We start from the raw sequence: 22308 nt of genomic DNA, 5'->3' as shown, positions 1-22308 counted from the left end.
GTGGTTTTATGTTTCCACATGAGGTCTCTCGTAGACTTGGAGGCGGGATGTTGTGTGACCTCTGACCTGCTTCCCCTCGTCAACACTTTCCTGTTATTTCCTCCACAGAAGTCTTCATGTTTCATAAACCTGTTTTTGTCCTTTTCTCTGTGCATCATTATATTATATATATATTATATCTGTGGATATTAAACCTTCCTGCTTTACTGTCATTCTCCGATATCCTGCGGCATGTTGGCAGTGTCGTACCCTCCGTCAGGAAGACAGATGTCTGACCTGTCTCACTCTCTGCGTCTTTATTTATTACTCTCTCCCTCTCACTCGCTCTCTTTTTGTTCCAGCTGCAGTACAAATCCTGGCTTTCTCTCACAGCTCTATTAGCCTGCTCTGCTCCTCACAACTGCTGAGACACACAGAGAAACACAACACACACACTTACAGCATCATCACACAGCGACACACACACACAGAAACACACACACACACCTCGCCTGGAGCTCCTGCAGAACCAGAGGAGGAGAAAAAGAGGGTGGAAGAATTTGGCCTCAAGTCGTGCAGCCGCCTTCAAACTGCTGGTAAAGTAGAGTTAATGTCCGTCTGTCTGTCTGCTTAGCCCCTCCCCTCTCTGTCTGTCTGTCTGTCTGTCTTGCGAAGGTTTGTAAACAGTTGCTGTAGATGATCTTCACAGGTCCAAAAGAAAAAGAAACTAAGAGCAGTGTACACGTCTGTGCTCTTCCTGGTGTTGATGCAGCACTCCCTAACGTTCCCCTCAGCACACTGAGGATGTTCTGTGGCGTTTAAAACATCAGCAGTGAGCTAACAGGACTTTTGGAGAGTGATATAACTAAATGTGGTAAACCATCTCTAATCAGGTTTTGCAGATTTTATATTTACAGTCTTTTAAAGAAAAAGATACGAAGTACAGAATAATTTCAGTTTTTTTAAAAGGCTTAAAACAGAAAATAATGAACTAAAAGTTTGAGCTGCAAGAATATGAGATTGTTGAATCTGATTCAGAGCCAGTGTGTACGAGACGAGTCTGACACGAGACCCAGAGCTTTGTGCTAAACGTGTCTCTTGTTGGGTTGCAGAACTCTCTCAGAGGCGCAGAACACACACTTCATGCTCGTCGACAGATGTAGTTAGAGGACGTCAGTCGGTTGTTTAGTCCCAACAGCTCTTTATTCACTGCAGGAATGTTGGAAAATGAAAACGATGAAAAATAAATGACAATGCTGCAGCCACGAAGAACTATCAAGTGGTTTGATGCTCTGGACAGTAATTATCTCTGTACATACGTGAGAGCTCAGTAACGTCCAGGACGCACGACAGAGACTCAGTGAGAGAAGATGTTACAGATGCTGGAGAAACAGAAACTCTGTGACCAAAGAAACTGGGACAGTTTATAGACAAAATGATGAAATAAAATAAAGAAATACAGATTTAGTGATTAAGTGAAAGTAATTGTTGTAGACTCTTGTTGGCTTTGAAGCAGCTCACAGTGAAAGTGAGGATTTATTAGCTATTATAAGAGTGGACTTTTTCTTACTGAAAACAAACACATGGAAGTTGATCATAAACTCAGTCCGAGCTGTCTGAAGTCTTTTTCTCGTCTTGATAAAATAAAACATGTCTTATCTAATCATAAGGTGATGTGGGAGGATGTCAGACATGAAGGATGGCGTTTAGAAGTCATTTAACTATTAACTATATAACTATAAAGCCCAGTTCATAAGTGAAATACGAAGGGGAAGCAGATAGAACAGAACTTCAGCTTGAACACTGTCTGGGTTTCATTAAACTTCACACAAACAGCCTCCAGGTTATTTTTATCCTCTGCTGTTCCTGCTGGAAGTCTCACCGTCTGAGCCTGCTCATCCAGAAACTGAACTGCTGAATACTTTCCGTTTCCCTCCCCTCCCTCCTGTTTTCTTTCCTCCTGTGTGTGTGTGTGTGTGTGTGTGTGTGTGTGTGTGTGTGTGTGTGTGTGTGTGTGTGTGTGTCTCTGTCGCTCTCTCTCTCTCCACTGAACTCTGGTTTCCTGTTGGCCTATTGGAGTTGAGGTGGGAGGGTCTCAGAGCTGACGGTGTGTTTAGATCTCCAGACTCAAGAGACCCACTGATGACGAGTAATATAATAATACTTTCAGAGTGATAATATAATACGTAAACCACATATATGGGTCTATGTTGGCCAGATCACACATCGTGTTTTCTTTCTGGACTACAGAATCAGTGTCGACACTACGCATGTGCAGAAGGTTGTAGTAAAGCACCTGAAGCTGTTTGACAACCGCCAAAAATGCTAGAAGAAGTTCTAGGCAGTTGAGTTACAACAATAACAGTTAAGTTAGATAACTAACAATTATCCATCACCTAACACAAACTCATGGATGGACACATGTTTGCTCGTCCTAACAGGCATTTAAACTCTCTGAAAACAATACTGTTGATACTGTGAATGTGCGGGTCAGTGTTAATGTTGGACTGGAACTGGAGGGGGATTACAGCCAGTTACAATTAAAAGGCTGAAATCAGCACCATGAACTGATCTGGGCCCAGTTATTAGTTTGATGAGGATTATTTCTTGTGCTTTCATTTAATTTCAAGGTCTAAACATATAATCAGGACCCGACACAAGATCCAGGATCAGGTAGAAATGTGGTCTGAGAGGGAAACTCAATACAAACGGTGAACTAAGTCTTTCTGTTTCTCAAACCAGAAATGTGCACAGATAAAAAACACATTACACACGAACACTCAGAGAAAATACCACAAGAATGGCAACAAATGTGGATGAGATGTCCAGTTATAGAAAGACATTTGTGTCCTTAAAAGGAAGTTGTGACTAACATGTTAGCAAACAACTGGCTACCACCTGATGAAGTCAAAGTATTCTTCTCTTCTCTACTCGTCTCTTTAGCTGCTGATGTTCCACCATGTTGACCCTTAAAACAAAAACTAAATGTCTATCTGGACATTCAATCTTGTTTGGGCACCATCCCAATACATCAGGAACTCCTATGATTTAACAGCACCAACAGCACCCATCATGCACTGGGGCACAACTACAGCACATTTATTACTGTTATTGAGGCTGATACAGAGAACGAGTCCAATCTGCTCCAACTATCAGGTGTGTGAAGGTGTGTGTTTGCGTCAGATCTCTGCTTTAATAATGACAGGACTGCTGCGAATAGACCACTCATTACACACACACACACACACACACACACACACACACACACACACACACACAAAACTGGCCATTAAGACCCCAGTAGAGAGCTATATGAGGGCAAGCAACAGCACTGACGAGTCGTTTTGTCTGAGAAGCTGCTGCAGGTAAAAGCCTCTGTCTTACTTCAGTCTATGTTTCTGCAGGCGGAGAAACATCGTGGATCTGTCTGTTTGGTTCCAGTTATTTTAGCTGCTGGTGTCTGCAATAATTCAGGATTTAATTTCTTACATTTCAAACATGAAAAACAATCGTTTCTCTTCAGGATTTTACGCCGTTACTGAGAGTTGACAGTTGAGAACCGGAAGTAAAAGGTCCTTGGTTGGACTCAAACCCTGGACATAACGATTTATTGTCAGCACCTTGATCCCTAAATTCATGGGGTACCCAAGCGTTTCTGAACTTTTGAGTTCCAACCATGGCTATTGGGAGAATCAACCGTTTTGTCTTCGACCTTGTCTGATTGACCTTTTGCCTTTTGTCTTTTGTATATCTCACTAACCAATCGAAGAACCGAACGCATTTGTAGCATCAAGTATGTAAAACTGTACAGCTGCTTGTGTTGAGACTACAACTTCATATTTGAGAAATGTGGCTTCTTTTGTTCAATGAAATAAGAGTTTTGTAGAAAAACATGTCAATATTTCTCAAAGTAAGGCTTCGACATAACCATCGCTTTACTTAGACTTAGATACTTAGACAGGTCAAGTATCGACACCGTATCGAAACATAGGAATGGTGAAGTACCAATGGAGGTAGAGGTTTCTGTGAGGCAACCTGAACCTGGTCTGTGCTGCTCTGCAGGGATGAGGTGGTGGCTGGTAGCGACCAGTTTGTGGCTGCTAGTGGTCCTGACCGTCTCGGACGCCCAGGCCAGGATCAGACCTCGCAACCAGGACGGTGAGATCCGCCGGGGGAAGAGGAAGAGGGACGGACACGGTAAGACTTTGCTTCGTAAAGAAAAACACTGATATCTGACTGCACAATGACAAAAATCTCCTTCCAACAACTTCAGCTGTCTGATTAAATGTTGCATTTCGTTCATTAAACAAAGGTAGACACAGAAATGTAAAAAAGGAGACATTGCGGTTTTAGAAGCAGTTTGTTGACTAGCACCAGGTTTGAGCTCTGTCCTAACTTCATCTTATGTTTCTCTGGCCATCACAAGTCAAAGTGCAGTCTTACTTTATGATGTGAAAACCTCTAATGACACCAGAACAAACAGCAGTTCAACTAATAACATGTGGAGTGCCACAGGGGAGTATCTTGGGCCCCCTACTGTTTCAAAACTGTTCATGAATCCCAATCTGGAAGGTGTTTGTGCTGATTGGTTTTACATGCCACCGATTCCGCCAACTTGGCTTGCATAACAGTGGGAATACATTAAAGTGAGTCTCAAACGAGGAATTTAGTAAGATCAAGAACTGACTTGAAGTTGTCTTTTCAAATGGTTAAAACAGAATTATTTGATTTTATTTCAAAACCCGTCTATCTGCCTGCGTAAATTGATATGAACACGTGTTGCAGGTCCACGGGGTGCCAGAGGTGGGCAACCTAAACCTTTCAAGATCAGACTGGTTCCTGGTCCCAGCGTCACAGCGGAGCCTGGAGAGAAGCAAAGAAACACTCTGTTCCTGGAATCCTACAAGAACCTCGAAGATCAGCACTCCAGCTACAACGTTATCCCAGGTGAGTGAGATGCTCGGATACACGTTTCTACATATCTCGGTGGAGAAGGGTGTTATGGGTACCACACCGACCAAATAGATCTGTAACATCTATTTATTATTAATCTTTTTTGATGTTAATCCTGGAGTCTATAAAATAGGGGAGATATTCTTCACAATTTCCAAATTCAACGTGACACTTTTAAATCTTTTGTTGTGTCTGATTTACAATCCAAAACCGAAATATTATTTCACAATTATATAAAACAGAGAGCCGGTCCTTACACTGGAGAAGTTGTAACCATCAAATATTTGATAAATGATTTAAATTATAATCATTTTCTGTCGACTAATCGATTCTGCTCCTCCACCAAATATAACAACAACAACAACAAGCCCATTAATCCCACTTCCTGTTGGGAGGTGAATTTGTAACAGAACAATGATACTGAAGTGGAAGTATTAACGTTATACTCATAGTATATATTAAAAAAAGCAAGTTCCAGCCTTTACTCTGCGTATATGAAATCTCTGATACGTCCAGAAATAATCCTCTGAATGCCGGTTTTAATTTGGAAAATAAAAGCACGTCTTTGATGGTTTACACATAAACATACAGAGTGTATCTTGGCAGTTACAACTTTGATGTGGTAAAAAACACAAGTTTTCTAGATAATAAAATCTTAATAGAATTAAAATGGTGAATAAAAACAGGACATGTGACTCAGACGGGACGTAGACTCTGCAGTGAGAGAACAGCTCAGCTCTCAGGCTTCATCCTGTTCTCATAATGAAGCTTCCGGTCATTACAGCTCAGTCATTTAATGACAATCATCACATTCCAACATGAACAGAAGAGAAAACCATCTGTGGGAAAATAAAGTCCCACACAGAGATGAAGACAGAGACTTTAAAGAATGACCTCAAAGCCACGCAGAAGCCCTTCAGTTTAAAACAATAAAGTGAGCGTTATGTAATTAGAAGGGAAGACGGTGTTGGTGGCGGTCTGTTGGTGGGAGCTGTCGGGGAGTTTCTGTTTTCACTGATGTTTGGGATGTGAGGACACTGAACTCTGACTGTGATGGGACGACAACCAAACGGACTGCAGAGAGTTACATATCTCACACAGTCTGTTTCCATCCTCGAGAGCAGGGGTGTCACACTCATTTTAGCTCAGGGGCCACATGCAGCCCAATTTGATGTCCAAATATCCTGAAGTGCACCTTAAGAATGACACTTTAAAAAGAGACGCTAGGCGCTCTGGTGCGTTGTGCCTCAGCCCAGGATGGCATCTTCAAATGTCTTGTTATGTCAAACCAAATGTCCAAAACCCAAATTATTCAGAATACAATAATATAAAAAGAGATCCTCTCATTGGAGAAGCTGGAATCATTATTTGTGTTTTTGCTCAAAACATTATTACCTGATGATTTAAAATGTTGTCAATTCAGTTTCTGTCCGTCTCTGAACCAACATATCGTTTCACTGATATAAAACACACGACAGCATGACAGCAGCAGAGTCTGATGCTTGCTATATTATTTTAACACAGCCCTGCAATTCACTAGACAATAAAGATATTCAACGACAGCAGCACAATATTTTGAAGAGAAAAGAAAAGCTCTAAAGTATGTGTGCTCCAGAAGAGATGACAGGGCGACAGTCACACTGCTCCCAGTGACAAGGACAGAGATAGGGGACACAGCAATTAAGAGAAATAACCTGAGCCTCTTAACTACCTGTGTTTCTATGGACGTAACAAAGAGCATACCATTAGAAAGGATAGATGACAGACAGCACAGACTTAAACTAGGCACAAAGAGCCTCTTCCTGCTGTATCATAGTGGTTTACAGTCTTTTCTACTGACTCACTGCCAGGCTCAGCTCCGGCCCAGCTCTGCTGTTGAGAGGTGGAGTTAATGCAAAGGGAGGACATGCTACAAATCACTGCTTTGTCTGGTTCTGATGGTAAAGTACAGGCTTTACATTTGACTAGACACACACAGTAATTACTGCAGCTGAGGAGGGCGACGAGGGTCCTTCGAGCCTGTGGGGTCACAGCTGTAACCTCACATGTTGAAGCTGTGACCCCACAGGTTGGAATTTGCCTTGTTCTGAATCACTGCACACATTTACGATTTGTTGAGTGATATAATTACGTCTGCCGTTGTGCACATTGACAGCTGTTCCCGGTGGAAATTAAAATCTAGACGTCATCTTCGTCTACAAAAACAACGATTAGTTAACATGAGATGTTTGCAGCTGTGCAGGATTTTGTAAATCATAATTTCCCTTTGATCAACACAAGAAGCGTTAAGTTATCTGCTCCCGCTGAGGTCAACGCTTCCGTAGCGATCACAAAGGTATGTTGGCAGGACGGACATGTCCTCTGCTTCTGATTGGTCAGGGAAAATTTTATCTCAAAGTGCAAAATCTGTTGTATTAACCCACACAACAATGGCACTACAAATACAAACGTTGATATTTTGTTTACTTAAACAAATGATACTTTAAATGTTTATAAAGGTATTGAATGGTCTTGCCTCTCTTACATTACAGAACTCTTGTCCCCATATCACGCTGTCAGAGATCCACTGACCAAAGATCCAGCTCCGTGTGTTATGGGGACAGGACCTTCTCTATCGCTGACCCAAAACTATACAATTCTCTAAATCTGATTTCCCTCCATTATTAAACTGTGCCTGACTCAGCCTGCTACTGATGTTTATCTTGCTGACTGATAATGGTCATCAGATGGGTTTATGGCCTTTACATCCCGCCCACAGTGGGACCTGTTAATGTGACTGACTGTAATGTGTGTGTTGTTTCAGGTAAGCAGGGCCAGTGTGTGTTCCAGGGCCTGACCATGTTCGACCTGGCCGTCTGGTCTCCAAAGCCCTGTGTGACTTGTCTGTGTACCGGAGGGCGGGTGGTTTGTGACGAGATCACCTGTCCCATAATGCACTGCCATTTCCCCTTCACCCCCGCTGGGGAGTGCTGCCCCGTCTGCATGGAGTCAGGTAGAAACACAACATGTGGCAACGCCATGGTGCAACATCGAGAGGCAACAGAGATGAGCAACGCTTCTGACAAGCAGAGGCAGTATTTAAACACTTTAAATCTTTTACTGGAACATGTTTGTACAACATTATTATTTATTCTAACAGGTTTTATCTAACAGAAGAGGTTTTTAAACTCTTCATCGTGAATAAATTAAAGTGTTCATCACTGAGGCCTCAGCATGTTGCTTCCTGTTTCCATCATGGCTTTAAAGAAATGTGTTTTCTCGCACATTTTGGTTTAGTTCAACCCATGTTGTGAAAGTTTTAACACGTCGGTATTATTGGGAGATTAACTTATTAACAGCCACTGTTTGTATGTGCAGGTGAAGCAAGAGAAAACCTCTCTGACTTATCAGTGTGTAGATGTACGTAGAATAGAAACAGTCGTAGAAGCATGTAAGCATCTGTATATGTACACTGTGTATATGTCTGCTGTATGTGAGGAGCTCACTGAAAACAAAGAACACTAAAAGCAAGTGTTGGTCCATCAAGTGACACTGACGCATTCTCAGATACAACGTTTAGCAATGAACAGGTCAACCAAAGATGCATGCCTACGACCTTATACCATCGTAAGGCTACAAGACATCTTTGTCTTTTTCATTAGAGATCTGCTCGATGTCGCTGTTGGCACACATGACTCTGAGCTCAGGCTGGTCTACGTTATTTACCCTCTCGTGCCACATTTCCACGGCACGGCTCTTATCAACTTGACTCTTTGGTTGTGGATAGAACCTGGTTGTTTCTTTGGTACCACTTCGGTCGAGCTACTAAGCGAGCTGAGGCGATACTAGAAGGTGGAGTTAAAACACTGGCGCCCACTGATTAGTCAGAGAGAATAGTCACTAGGGAGTCACGGGACGTCCTACACAATCGTTAAGCTACTGTCAAAAGGGACCAACTTTAGTTTTTATTTACTGGACCCTAATTTGAAAGAAATAGCAGATCACAGAACTGCAACGGCACAGTGGGTGTAGTGTGCGGTGCAGACGTTCCTCTGTTTGGTTGGCGATGAAAGGATTTAGTGAGTGAATGTGGATAATGTCACAACAGTTTCTCACGGCGCCTGATACAGCGATCAGCTGAGGATCCCGCTACACGGAGGGGGTGCTATCCACAATGGTACCAATACTGAGTCAAACTGGACCATGCTGTGTAAATGAGGCATAATATAGGATTGCTTGAATGTTCTACGGTACTCGGTTCATCAGCGGCACCAACATCGGCAAACATAAAAACACCAACTTTACCTGACTGGTCATAAAATAATAGTTTAATGGGATCTGGTCCAGACTGGTCTACAGCAGCCGTAATGCTCTGTAGCTACCACAAGCTGGTCTGTCTGTCTCTCTGTCTGTCTGTCTGTCTACAACACTAACACACAGCCGTCTGTCTGTCCACCTCCTGTCTGTCTGTCCTCTCCCTCCTGTATCATTCTCTTTTAGTTTTCTTCCTCTTCTTCCTCTCTTGTCTTCATCACTCTCCTGTTTCGATGCTCTTTCTTCCTTCTTTCTATACTTTCACCTTTTTCTTTATCTCGACCACTTCCTGCCATCTGATTGGCTGCCCTGCACCACCCTACACCCACCCAAGACCCTGACCTCAGCCTTGACCTTTCTGGTGACTCCCCAGTTCCCAACGACCCCGGCGATCCCGTGACCCAGGGGGAGATCCAGCGAATCCTCAGGCGGGAGGAAGAGGAGCACCGCGAGGAAGAGGACCGCCTGAGGAAGAAGGATGAGGCGAGGAAGAATAAGAGAAGGCAGAGGAAGGAGCAGGCGGAGAAACAAAGGAAGATAGTGGAGGACAAGAGGAAGGAAGAGCACGAGGCGCTAAGGCTGCAGGTGGAGAGAGAGGAGGAGGAGTGGAAGAGGCTGGTGGAGGAGCTGGAGAAGAAGAGACTGGAGAAGAAGAGACAGGTTGAGGAAGACAGGAGGCAGAAGGAGTCAGCGGAGAGAGAAGCTAGGGAGAAGGAATGGAAGCTAGAGGAGGAAAGGAGGTGGCAGGAAGAGAGGCTGAGGGAGGAACTTCTGGCTCTAGTGGAGGAAGAGGAAGAGGAGCTGGAGGAGGAGGTAGAAGAGGAGGTAGAGGAGGAGGTGTGGCTGAGAGGAGATGTGTTTAAGATGCCCCTAAAAGAACCTGAAGAAGAAGTAGATCTCTTTCCTGCTCCGATACCAAGACCTCCTGCTGCGACAGAGAACGAGCTGGAGGAGATGGAAGCGGAGGCGGAGGAGGCAGAAGAGGAAGGGGAGGAAGGGGAGGAGAGGGAGGTGGTGGTGGTGAACAGAGGAAGACTCCCTCCAGGCTGCCAGATCTCTGATGCCACTCTGGAATGTGACAACGCCAAACTCACCTACTTCCCTCCTCTATCCATACCTGAGCTCAGGTCTCTCAGTCTGGAGGGTAAGTCAGCACCGCGACAAGACGAGGAGAAAGTAGTGCAGAGAAACTTTACCACTTTAACACATACGTCACTAGTGTGAGGGCTAGAATTCATTTCATCTAAATCTTGTATCAAACACACTTGGGTTTCAACATTCCTAAATGATGTTTGGCTGAGTTTAGTTCCACAGGGAGAACATTAATACAGCGTATAACTTACTGCAATAATATTAATTATATAAAGTTGACAACCTGCTGCTGTTGATGTCTTTACTACCTGGATGTTTTATGCATTACTTATATATCAAGTGAGGAGAAACTAAATATTCACTGCAAGATTTGTCAGATTTACAGCCTGGAACAAGAATCAAAACAAATGATTGGAACCCAACACTCGACATCACATTTAAGAACTATGAATTAAACACAAGCAAACTGAGAAACACACAGAGAACCTGCCAATGTTGCTGCTTTCAGTGTGAACTGACTGTAACTCTTCTGACCTGCAGGCAACAACATCGCCAGCATCCCAGCAGAAGCCTTCAACGGCATCCCCAACCTGGAATGGATCAACCTGAAGAAAAACATGCTCACCTCTAACAGCATTGATGCTAAAGCCTTCAAAGTAAGATGCTAAACCATTGCAGCCCTTCAGAATAAAACCACACCATCTGTCTATCAGTCACTTCTAATGCTTGTCAGGTTTTTAAAAGAGTGTGTGTGTGTGTGTGTGTGTGTGTGTGTGTGTGTGTGTGTGTGTGTGTGTGTGTGTGTGTGTGTGTGTGTGTGTGTGTGTGTGTGTGTGTGTGTGTCAGGGTCTGAAGATGCTAAGGCGTCTGTACTTGGACGGGAACCTTCTGGAAGCCGTGCCCGCTGACCTGCCACCCAGCCTGCAGGAGCTGAAGATCAGTGAGAATAGACTGAGAGGAATCCATGACAACAGCTTCCAAGGTAACGGCCACGGTATCCCATAATGCACCTCCATACTGACCTTAAGCTTTAATGTCACAAAATACTCAACAGCCCACCAAGCTGCCAACACTACCTGTGTGAAAATGCAACAAGACCTTTTTTGTTAATCAACTTTCCCGACACTTTCCTGCTGCCCGGCACAAAGCTAGACTTTGCCTCTGCCCCCCCCCCGCCCTGCGACACACAGACAAGGCTCTTAATTGTTCAGATACCTTTTGATAAACTCTAATGTTTGACGACACTGTTAAAAAGGTAAGTTATACTCAATGAAAGGAGAATTTCCTGTTCTGCAGAGTAACTCTTTGACTAGTCTGACAGACGTTTCCTTGCTGCACTGATTCCAGGACACATTTCCAGTGTACGATGATTTCTTTTAAATCTTTAAGATCTGAGCAGCCTGGTGATTCTGGAGTTGGAGGGAAATCTGCTGAGTGAGGGGAATGTAAATCCTCTGGCCTTCGCACCCCTCATCCAGCTCTCCTACCTCCGACTGGGCAGGAACCACTTCCGCACCGTACCACAAGGCCTTCCCACATCACTGCTGGTATGAAATAATATATAGTTTACATAACTACTGTATCTCTCCAGCTCATAGTCATCCCCCACACTGGGATACCTCATATAGCCAGACATCTGACTTTCTTTTTAAAAGTCACAGTGCGTCTAACACTCGAGGAAGAGCTCAGTAAACGTATTCATAACCCCGACAGCAACATATTGTTTTGAATTCAATCCATCAGGCATTCAGTGACATTATCAGAAGCCTTCTGAGCAGCTGGCTGCAGTCAGTCAGGAATTCAGGTTAGCTGATGCATCAGTATTTTCATTCCTCCGCTAAGTAAACTCTGGTTCTACCTGTGGGAAACCAGTCCACCCAACCTGTAATTACGGCCTCTGGTTAACCACACATGCCACATGCTGCTGCTGTAAATCCACCTTAAAACAAAACCTCATTTTATGACCTTGGAGAGTTTCTACACACTCTCTATAAATCCAAAACCCCCAATCCTTCTCTCAGGTATTACTCCTGATCGTGGGGTTCCAGGATTTAACAGCTTTGTATAGCCAAGTGTGATTTTGATCATGATGGTCAGGCTGCCAGTGAAAACAAAAGATTGCAGGTAGAACAAACGTGGATTCAGTTTTGGGGTGGATTCTGCATTTATAGCCTGAAACAAACCACAGACTCGTCTCTGAACCAGAAGCACTCACCTAACACAACAGTTTAATGACAAACTGGTAACTCATTAAAAACTAGAAAAGTAATATGATGGGATCCTACCGTGACTCAGACACTAAATCCCAGTTTCCGCCAATCAAAACCTTTTCCTTTCCAACCGTGATGATGTGAAACATTTGTTTGTTCTGTGCTTCAGGAGCTGTACTTGGAGAACAACCTGATCGAGGAAATCTCAGAGACAGTTTTCAATCAGACCCAAAGCCTGAACGTGGTTTCTCTGAGACACAACAGGCTGGACGAGACCAAGATCGCCCCGCTGGCCTGGTTCAACCACAGGTCCGACACAAAGAGACATGTTACTACCAGGGGGCGGGGACCATTTGTTTTGGCACTATGTTGATTGATCCACAACTTCTGTTCAGTGTTTCTCCAATCAGCTGCCATCAAGAGGACAATCAGTAAATCACTTATGTTCTCTCTCATTTCCATTTCCTTACAAATCCTTCCTCCCCTCATCTGCAGAAATCTGGAGTCCATCGACCTTTCACATAATGACCTTTACCTGGTTCCATCATACCTGCCCAGATCTCTGGTCCACTTGGTGCTGTTGGGGAACAACATAGAGAGGATACCTGGTAGGTGGAAAGTGTTGATGTTTCCTCAGGTTCTGCTTTTGTTTCCAGTGATCTACGTCTGCTTCGGGGAAAGGTTCCTGTGACTAAGGCTCAGGAGGTGAAACTAAACCCGAGCAACGGGTACTCTCAGGCTGCGGTGCTGTTGATTGTTATTGGTTGAGCCGGAGAAGGACGATTAAGACAAACACAAGAGGAACATCTGTTATTCATTCAGAGGGAGTCAGAAGACCGATAAGAAGAAGATGAGAAGATTTATCATCTTCTGGCAGAAGTGGAGAAGTATGACACAGTGCAGGAAAAATGCTAAATATCCAACGAGATTAAAGGAAAATAAAGATCACAATGTGTGCAGTGGAGAAAACCAAGTTGGTTGAAGAGCTGCACAACGTTTTGAGCCTCAGAGGGACCTGGATCTGTATGATTCTCTTATTGATAACTGTGAATGAAGCGCCACCATCTTTGTCTGTCACATAGTCTCTTACGACAACAGACAGTTCAAATGTTATTATTATTTTCTAGACATAATAATGATTCAATGATCAAAATAATCGTTTCTAGACTGAACGGTACAAAAACAGGGTCATGGTCCACTATAGTCACATTTCCTCCTTTGAACCCCTCCACAGGTTACGTGTTCGCCCACATGGACCCTGGGTTAGAGTACCTCTACCTCTCTTACAACAAGCTTGATGGGGAGGCAGTGGAGCCCGAGTCGTTCTTCGGCTCGTACCACTCCATGGTGGAGCTGTGTCTGGATCACAACCAGCTGATCTCTGTCCCGTCTGGCATCAACGAGATGACCAACTTACACTTCCTCAGACTCAACAACAACAAGATCAGGTGTGAAGCCGTCATCTACAAATATCTACAAGGGTTGAAGGTTTTCCTGCGATTATAAAATGATTACTTCCTCGTACTTTAAAACAGAACTAGGAATAATGAATCATAAAACGGTATTTATTCAAATGATATGAGAGTACAACACGAGTACAATGTTATCATGACTGATACATCTGAAGTAAATACAGTCCTGTGAGACCAACAACATAGAGTCTCACAACAGAGCAGAGGCCGACCAGACGACTGACTCACTCATCTCAGCTCGCCAGACAATATGAAAGCTGAAGGTTCACAGAATGGAGAGTTGTCTTGACGACAAGAAACAAAACAAGTTGATTCATGTTTCCACCTGTGGGTCAGCCTGAAAAACACACACACACACACACACACACACACACACACACACACACACACACACACACACACACACACACACACACACACACACACACACACACACACACACACACACACACACACACACACACACACACACACACACACACACATCCATGCAGGGTTGCTGTAGCATGGTTTATATAAAAGTAGCATTTAAAACACCATAACAACAGTTTAAACACCGTGATCTTTACTGCCAACATGGGATTCCGGGTGGGAAACTTATTTTAGTTAATCATAATGTTCTTCAAACACATTTTCTAATTGATGTTTTAAGTAACTTGGTAAAAGAGAATTTCGGTAATCTAGGCAATTTGTAATTGAAAGTGTGTTATCATTTCAGCGTCATTCAGACTTAAAGGTCGTGTCATTATAGCGATTCTGCTAAGATGAAAAACATGTTTTTGTGGCCTTGATGAAATGACAAAATATTACAAAAGAATATACGATTTACATCCGAGTCTAAAACCACTGCCAGAGTTGTAACTTGTGTATTAATCTGCATGACAGACGGTCTCTCTTTCTGCTTATACAAATAGCATCTAAATATAATGTTAGACAGGGAGTAAAGAACTGTAAAGGGAAATGAAGACGTGTAGATGTGTATCATCATCATTATGATGCCCAGAGAGCGCCGGTTTAAAAAAGAACAGGGCCCAGAATGCTTCCTTGAGGAACTTCGTAATCAAAATCCTGCTTAACCCTCTAATTGGCTATCATGTACACAAACATATTGAATGTTTGAAAACAATAATTGTAACGACATTACTTGCCGTCCTAGAATACACAACGAGTTGATCTAACCGCATCCCGATACTGTCTTCCAGGAGTATCCCTGACGAAGGAATCTGTGACCCACACCACAGCGGAGACTCCACTCTGGTGGCTCTGAGACTGGAAAACAACTACATCGACCCCCAGAGGATCTCCCCCACAGCCTTCTCCTGTGTACGCTCCTCCTCCAGTGTGGTCTTAAGACCCCAGAAAACCAAGTGACCACTCAAAAAACAAAAAGACATTTGTTTAAAACTCCAGAAACAAAAGGGGGAAAGATTAGGGTTTCTAATGTGCCAAGTCAAAACACAAGATACATTTCCCTTCCCTAGCTTCCTCTGATGCTATATGTTATAAAAACGACATGATGAACAGGTAGAACATGGGGAACAATAATGAAACTGTCAAAACACAGTTACTGCTGATGTAACTTTCCTTATGGGAACGCACTGCCCTGTCATATCCTTGGACTGAACCCTTACGAGCTGCATAGAAATAAGATTTCTTCTTCTCTGGCCCTCATACACTAATGTGTTTTAGGTATGGCAAGTTGTTTTTCACCTCGCTCACCTAAACCTGGTATGAAGATGACGGACGACCTTCAGACTTCCTAAACACATCTGTCTCCTTTAGTAAAATGTTAAACTCTCTAAAGTGGAAAGAACTCCTGCACCATAACGCCGTAAAGTGATAATGCTAATAAAGAAATGGAAAGAATTCAATGACATGAGACCACAAGCCCAACACATTACTTTTAACAACCTCACCACCTTCATGTTCCATTTCTCAGCTCTGTGTCTTCAAATGCCTTCTTTCATAGAAACGCTGACATGGAAAGGAGTCGTGTGATCACATGTGTGACACATCCTTTGAGCTCTCTGTGTAAAAGATGAAGAGCAGCGCAGAAGGATTACAATGAAGGGAGTGCAGAGCTAATCCCCAAGAGACAAAAGACGTACAGTCATGTCTGCCATTGTTTTACATTATTTATGTAAGTGGACAGAAGCAGGAGGACAGTAACTTCCTCTGGTTAAGCCAGATGGTGATACACGCATGTAAGATCAGGACGTGTTGTGTTTTAAATTATACTCCAGTTTCACTTCACGTTTGATCTAAAGTGACGTTGGTCTACGCACACACACACTCTGGAGTTACATCCAGGTATCTTCGATTTCACCGTGTCTCATTATTGAATAGGAAACTATTAAATGCAGTCTCAGCAGATTTGCTATAGACTTTAATGGAGATGAGTTCAGTTATGTGGTCTGAGGAAACAACCCTCTAACGAATGTCTCTCAGACGTGGGAGGAGCCGTTGGCTCCACAAGTTTTTTCCCCCCAAACTGTAAATTTTAATTTCAAAGTTTTCTTTCAATGATGTCCTCAGTGTTGCTCAACACAGAGACATTACATCATATTATAGCTTTATGTTAATGCTTCAACTATCAACCCATGTAACTGCAGTATAACGTAATAATAACTCAACTTCTGCAGGTTGGGAGTCATTTCTTTATGTGTGAGCGGGGAAGAGGTGGACTACATGCTCTTGTAGTTTTTACATTTACATGACATTTCAGTTGCGGTTAATAACTGTCACACATCTGCCCCTCCCTTTGCTCTTGGCTGGCCAACATGCATAACTGATATGACAAAATGTCTATTTAATGTGTCATAAACTATAGTTTAACACAATGTTACGATGCAGATTCAAATAAAGCTCACAATGTTCCCATTACTGCCTGATTGATGAAACCCCACCTACACTAAATCATAAGAATAAGATAACAGGATCATTATGTAATGTTCATTATGGAACTGATATCTGGAGTTCTAAAAATCCTGATATTCATTTTTAAACATTAACATGAGCAGAACATTTCACTGGTCTATGATGGACAAACTATGTAATGTTTCTAAATGACCTCAAACGCATCTTTGCAAATTCTGCGCTGACTTTGTTTACATACTGTACATGGCTGACAAGGTGATGCTGGATCATTTGGATGGGCTGTGATAAAATGTACGACCATCGACTGTGTGCACCTTCACGCAAAACGTTACCTTTCAAAACATAACAGGAAACGGAAAATCAAGATCCTGACATTATGTGCCTCTTCAGTGAATCTTACAAGTCATCCAGGCTCCTGATCTGGAAACAGACTAATCTGAGGGATGATTCAGACGTCTGGAACGAGGCTACATAAGCCTCGTGTTTCCATCTGGAACCCTGTAACATGAGTGGGTTTTTTTTTCCAAGATTAGACACATGTTGACTATGAATGCAAATACTCAACCTGTGAGGTGTATGAGTCACATATCCAAACAACAAGTTCGATTATATTGCACTGAAGATCCTGAGCCCCTTCACTGTCAGCACATCCTGTGCATTGAGGAGTAATTCATTCACTTTCATGTCACCAAATTAACACCTCAGGCCTCGGGGAGGAGGCGGAGCCATGATGGCTATTAAAGAGTGAGTCAGGATAAAATGCGGTTATGTCCGCATCACATGTCCTCTCCCCTCATGCAATAAACATTCAGTGGAAGCTGCAATTATCACAGCTGAAAGCCAACTTTATCATAATATTTTCCTCTGAGAGCCTGAGGTTCAGGATCATTTACTTCAGGAGCAGACAGATCTAAAGGACGATTGGAACAGAAAAGCTAAACTGTGAAGAGGATAAAAACCTCAGCTCCCTCTTTGGTAAAAAATAAATTATGGAAATATTTGACAATTATATGCAGACAGGAATACATCTAAAAGTAATACAGCAATAAAAACAACAATCAGTAATGTCTGGTCACTTTCTAGATGCTGGCAGTCGACATCTCATCGTACTTCAGCTGGAAAACGTTCTTCCAACGAGCCGAAGCTCAAAGATCAAAAGTTTTCCTGTTGAAAAGAGAATTCTTCTGGTCTGCCAGCGTGAACAGCTGCTGCGTTCATCAGTATCACAAATCAAACACATGAAGGAACAATCTAATAGTCATTAGTCACATAACCTCTTCGATGCTTCTCAGGATGAAGGCTTATGGCTCAAGGTTATAATAAGGTTTTAGAAACTCAGCAGATATTTCATCAGGTACAAATAATAAGTACAAGGTTGGACCTTCATTCAGCTCCATAACAGGATTAATCTGGTATTATAATGATAATAATAATAATAATAATAATAATAATAATTATTATAATGATTATAATAATAATAATTATTATAATTATAATGATTATAATAATAATAATAATAATAATAACAATAATTATTATTATGATTATAATAATAACAATAATAATAACAATAATAATTATTATGATTATAATAATAATTATTATTATTATTATAATTATTATAACGTGGGTCTTATTTTTGTAGTTTTGAGATTATAAAAAATATATGAAAACCATGTTATTATTTCTCCATGTGCATTACTTACTCATTCTACCTTTGCAGCCCTCTAAAAGTTTAAATAAAACTGAAAAGATTACTCTTTAGTTGACATAATCTATAGACGCAAACACCCACTGACAATGGGTCACAAGTGGGCATTACTTCAACATAAGGGGTCACAAGCCAAAAAGGTTGCAAACCACTGATCTAAAACATTTTATTTGGAGGTCAAACAAAGTTGGGGCTCATATAATGTATTGTTAAAAATGTACTGCTATCCTAACTTTATTTATTTTAAACTGCTACATAAAAAATAATTATGAAGAAACTTTTCTGGTAACACTTAAGTAAACGTACGGGTCTGTAAAATGTATAATATGTAAACCTAAAGAAGAAAGACCAGCTGACCAAAACAATTTCTTGGTTGCAAAATAAATTAATTGTAATTTATTCATCCGGCGTGTACTAATTAAACATTATGTTTAATATCAAATGATATCATCCTACAGCTATCACCATACTGCCTGGCATTGCCAGTGCTGAGTCTTTTTAGCTCTCTGTCCTTCTGTTACACTCTGTTACCCTTTAGCCAAACGAGTTTGAGTGTTTCTTGGTACACTGGAGTTGTGGTGTCTGTGGCAACTTTCCTGTGCTGGCGCACGTGTGCCTGAAGGTGAACTTGCTGCCTCTCCTCCATCCTCAGGAGGGCTCTCTTTAAATCTGTGCAATTTTCTTTTACTTGCAATCCTTCCTCTGAACGCCCAGTGGATGGTCACATCACCAGCGTAGCTACGTAGTTACTGACGCCTACGTCACAACCAGAGCAACCCTTGCAGATAGCTTGGTGCTATCTGGACAAATCCAATCGGATCCCTTGCACATAACAGTGCGGACAGTCCGAAGGTCCTGAGCATCATCATCATCATCATCATCATCATCATCATCATCATCATCAGGTGGACTCATGGTGAGTTGAGGTCATGGTGAAGTCAAGGGGAAGGCTGATGGACACTGGTCTGTTGTGCCCTGTCGCAGCTCTAACTAAATGTTTCCTGGCAACAAGATGTTCCAACAATGCACTAAATCAACAGCAGCGCTGAGGCAACTCCATGGCACCGTCGCCCTGCAAGTTGCCCCAGTGATGAATGTGAAGGATGGAGGAAATTCTTCTCAACACAACAAGCCTCAGCCACTCCAGCGCCATCGCAGACGTCTGATGAGTTGGAAATGATGAGATCCTGAGAGAGCAGACACATCCCGACCGCCTCCCATCAAGAGCACAGACCATCTCCCATCAGGAAATAATCTCTAACATTTAATTTGCAGTTTGAATACTGTTCCAACAATTACGCCATATATTCTTTCTATACCACAAACCAATTTGGACCATTGAAGCTACCAAATTAAATCTTTCTGTGGCAGACCGATCAGCTGAGAAGTATGAGGGTTTCATGCACAAGACCCTGCAGAAAACCAAAGTCCTGCTCAAAACAAAAGTTCCACATTTTAAAAGGTTGCTTTTGTACTTTCGTACAGGAAACTATACTGATGTGCAGGCAAACACAACACAAAAGGATATGATGTTGTACTTTATGTGTAGAACAAAGCTCGTGTCTTTTCATAGAGCACAGTAAGCAGAAAACTCTCGTTACATCAGGCTCTAATTAGATCCCTGCAACATTTGGGAAAATGGTTCCTTTTATCTTAAATCTGGCCCATAACAGAGTATTGTTTCTGCCAAGCTATGAATAAAGCTATGACAATGAGAAACTGTAAACTGAGCCGGAGAATAATACAAGTGCTTATAGTGTCTTACAGTGGGGCTGTTGAGACGTGAGGTAGATGAACTAAAGCTTGTACTTTAACAGCTCTTTGTTGAAACAGAAACAGTGAAGTGCTTGTTAATCTTTGGCTGCGATCTAGAACTCTTTCATGGCGATCGAGCAGCTCGCTCACTACCGGCGTCCTTATTTAACCAGTAAAGACTTCATTTAGATTAAATATTTTTCAAGAGTTGTTTGTGATGTGTAATTCAGTTTTTTGGGAGAGCTGGAAACCTCAAACATTTGCTTAAAATCTTTTAAAATGAATGAATTTCCTTTAAAGAGTAAGTTGAACATGGCAGAGCTCTGCAGGCTTCTTTATGATGAGATGATCATTTAACCAGATCTCTGAAGGATTGGAAAATATGGTTACTAAACCAAGAAGATGCATTGAAACCAGAACAGAGACCCATTTCGGTTTTGTCTGACTGCCAAACCAGAGAATATTTGGAGGGTCTGGCTCTGCTGTAAGTTGTGTCTCAGAGTGCCGTTCAAGCTCAGCTCAGCAGAAAATACCAGCACCGAATGGAAAAAGGAATAGTGTAGCACGTGAACCCCTGCGGGAGCAAGCTCCTGTTAGCGTTTCCATTCTTGGGAGGTATTTCTCATTTCTGCCTTGAACGTAAAGCTTCAGGCTCTCATGTTGTGCCTTGTTAAGAAACACATCATGCAGAACACAACGCAGAACGATTCATGTTGCCCTGATGCTGCAAAGCATCATCTGTTTCTCTGCTGCCACTCCTTTCCACTTAGGAAGGAACTCTTTAATAACACCAAGACAAAGCTACCAGCTCTCACAGACTCTCAGCTCACAGCACCATAAGTCAGGAGACTACGCTGCTGAAGACTCATTCATCTTTATGAGTTTGTTTTACTTGCCTGTGGGGTGACATAATGCTCAACAGAAGAAGCCTTTGTTGGCTTCATCTATCGATTAAAGTAAAGTCACAGCTTTATCCAAACAGCAATTAGACAGACAGACAGACAGAGAGACAGACAGACAGACAGAGAGACAGAGAGACAGACAGACAGAGAGACAGACACACAGACAGACAGACAGACAGAGAGACAGAGAGACAGACACACAGACAGACAGACAGACAGACAGAGAGAGACAGACACACAGAGAGACAGAGAGAGAGAGAGACAGACAGACAGACAGACAGACAGACACACAGACAGAGAGACAGACAGACAGACAGACAGACAGAGAGAGACAGACAGACAGACAGACAGACAGACAGACACACAGACACACACAGGATTGCAGATTAAGTCTATAAAATATGTGTATTCTCACTCCCTCAGATTGGCTCATTGTTTTAAGAAAGTGTTTCTACTTTTTTTTTATGTTGACATTTCAATTTAGAGTATATTTTTTAGGAAGGAATATAAAAAAGGGGCTGGTTCATGATCCTGTCCTGGTAACCATGAAGATGTACTGCTACCTGATGACGAGCATCTCAACATCTCAAACATGCTCCTGCTGAGCGCTTCAGATGCTCACCTGTGAGGTCTTTATTTGAGGAAGTCAGTTACTATGAAGCAGCCAGATGAAGGAATTTGGCTTCATCCTAACAATCCCTTGCAGGGCCGGCTCACCTCCATCCCAACTGTTGATGTTTCACTGAGAAGAACCAGCTACAGCAGCTGTACAGGACTGTCCCACGATCCTTGTTTAACCCAGAGCCAGCAGGCCTTCGTGTAGGAACCATTCATGTTAAAATATTTAATATGGCACCTGGCCGTGAAGGGAGGGGTGGTGACAGACCTACCAGTTTGTTCTATATAAAAGAGTTCAGCATGCAGGAGTCTGAAGCTAACTATCCTGGCATCACTTCAAAGCTCCTGATGACAAGCACATGACTAAAGTGCCAGCAATGGCATTTCAAATGTAGTCCCAGAGATGTACAGACGGTGTGATCACAGAGAGTCCACAGCTCTTCACT

At 42.5% G+C, this 22308-nt stretch overlaps 2 protein-coding genes across 6 annotated transcripts in view; one reads left to right on the top strand and one right to left on the bottom strand.

The window, feature by feature from the left end:
* cenpp (centromere protein P) overlaps positions 1–22308 on the bottom strand; it is a 79479-nt gene that overhangs the window by 3008 nt on the left and 54163 nt on the right. The window lies entirely within an intron of this gene.
* Positions 315–16882, top strand: ecm2 (extracellular matrix protein 2, female organ and adipocyte specific). 4 transcript variants are annotated; one of them, XM_029431440.1, is made up of 12 exons: positions 315–575; positions 4042–4176; positions 4765–4926; positions 7736–7924; positions 9599–10369; positions 10858–10973; positions 11164–11299; positions 11707–11864; positions 12697–12836; positions 13023–13135; positions 13762–13975; positions 15202–16882. In XM_029431440.1, the coding sequence occupies exons 2-12, from the start codon at positions 4044–4046 to the stop codon at positions 15368–15370; spliced, it is 2301 nt and encodes a 766-aa protein (XP_029287300.1). In that variant the 5' UTR covers positions 315–575; positions 4042–4043; the 3' UTR covers positions 15371–16882. The 4 variants fall into 4 exon arrangements, with proteins under 4 accessions (XP_029287300.1, XP_029287299.1, XP_029287303.1 ...); XM_029431439.1 differs by having other exon boundaries at positions 9560–10369; XM_029431443.1 differs by lacking the exon at positions 7736–7924.

Source organism: Cottoperca gobio, chromosome 5 (assembly GCF_900634415.1).
Source record: "Cottoperca gobio chromosome 5, fCotGob3.1, whole genome shotgun sequence".
In the NCBI taxonomy this organism is placed as follows: domain Eukaryota; kingdom Metazoa; phylum Chordata; class Actinopteri; order Perciformes; family Bovichtidae; genus Cottoperca; species Cottoperca gobio.
The sequence above is the reverse complement of the archived record's forward strand: the minus strand, read 5'-3'. Positions and strand labels throughout refer to the sequence as shown.

Coding starts and splice junctions, on each gene's coding strand:
- ecm2 (XM_029431439.1), top strand. CDS start 4,044: ATGAGGTGGTGGCTGGTAGCGACCAGTTTGTGGCTGCTAGTGGTCCTG. Junction 7,925..9,559: donor CCCCGTCTGCATGGAGTCAG/GTAGAAACACAA, acceptor CACCCACCCAAG/ACCCTGACCTCAGCCTTGAC. Junction 12,837..13,022: donor CTGGCCTGGTTCAACCACAG/GTCCGACACAAA, acceptor CCTCATCTGCAG/AAATCTGGAGTCCATCGACC.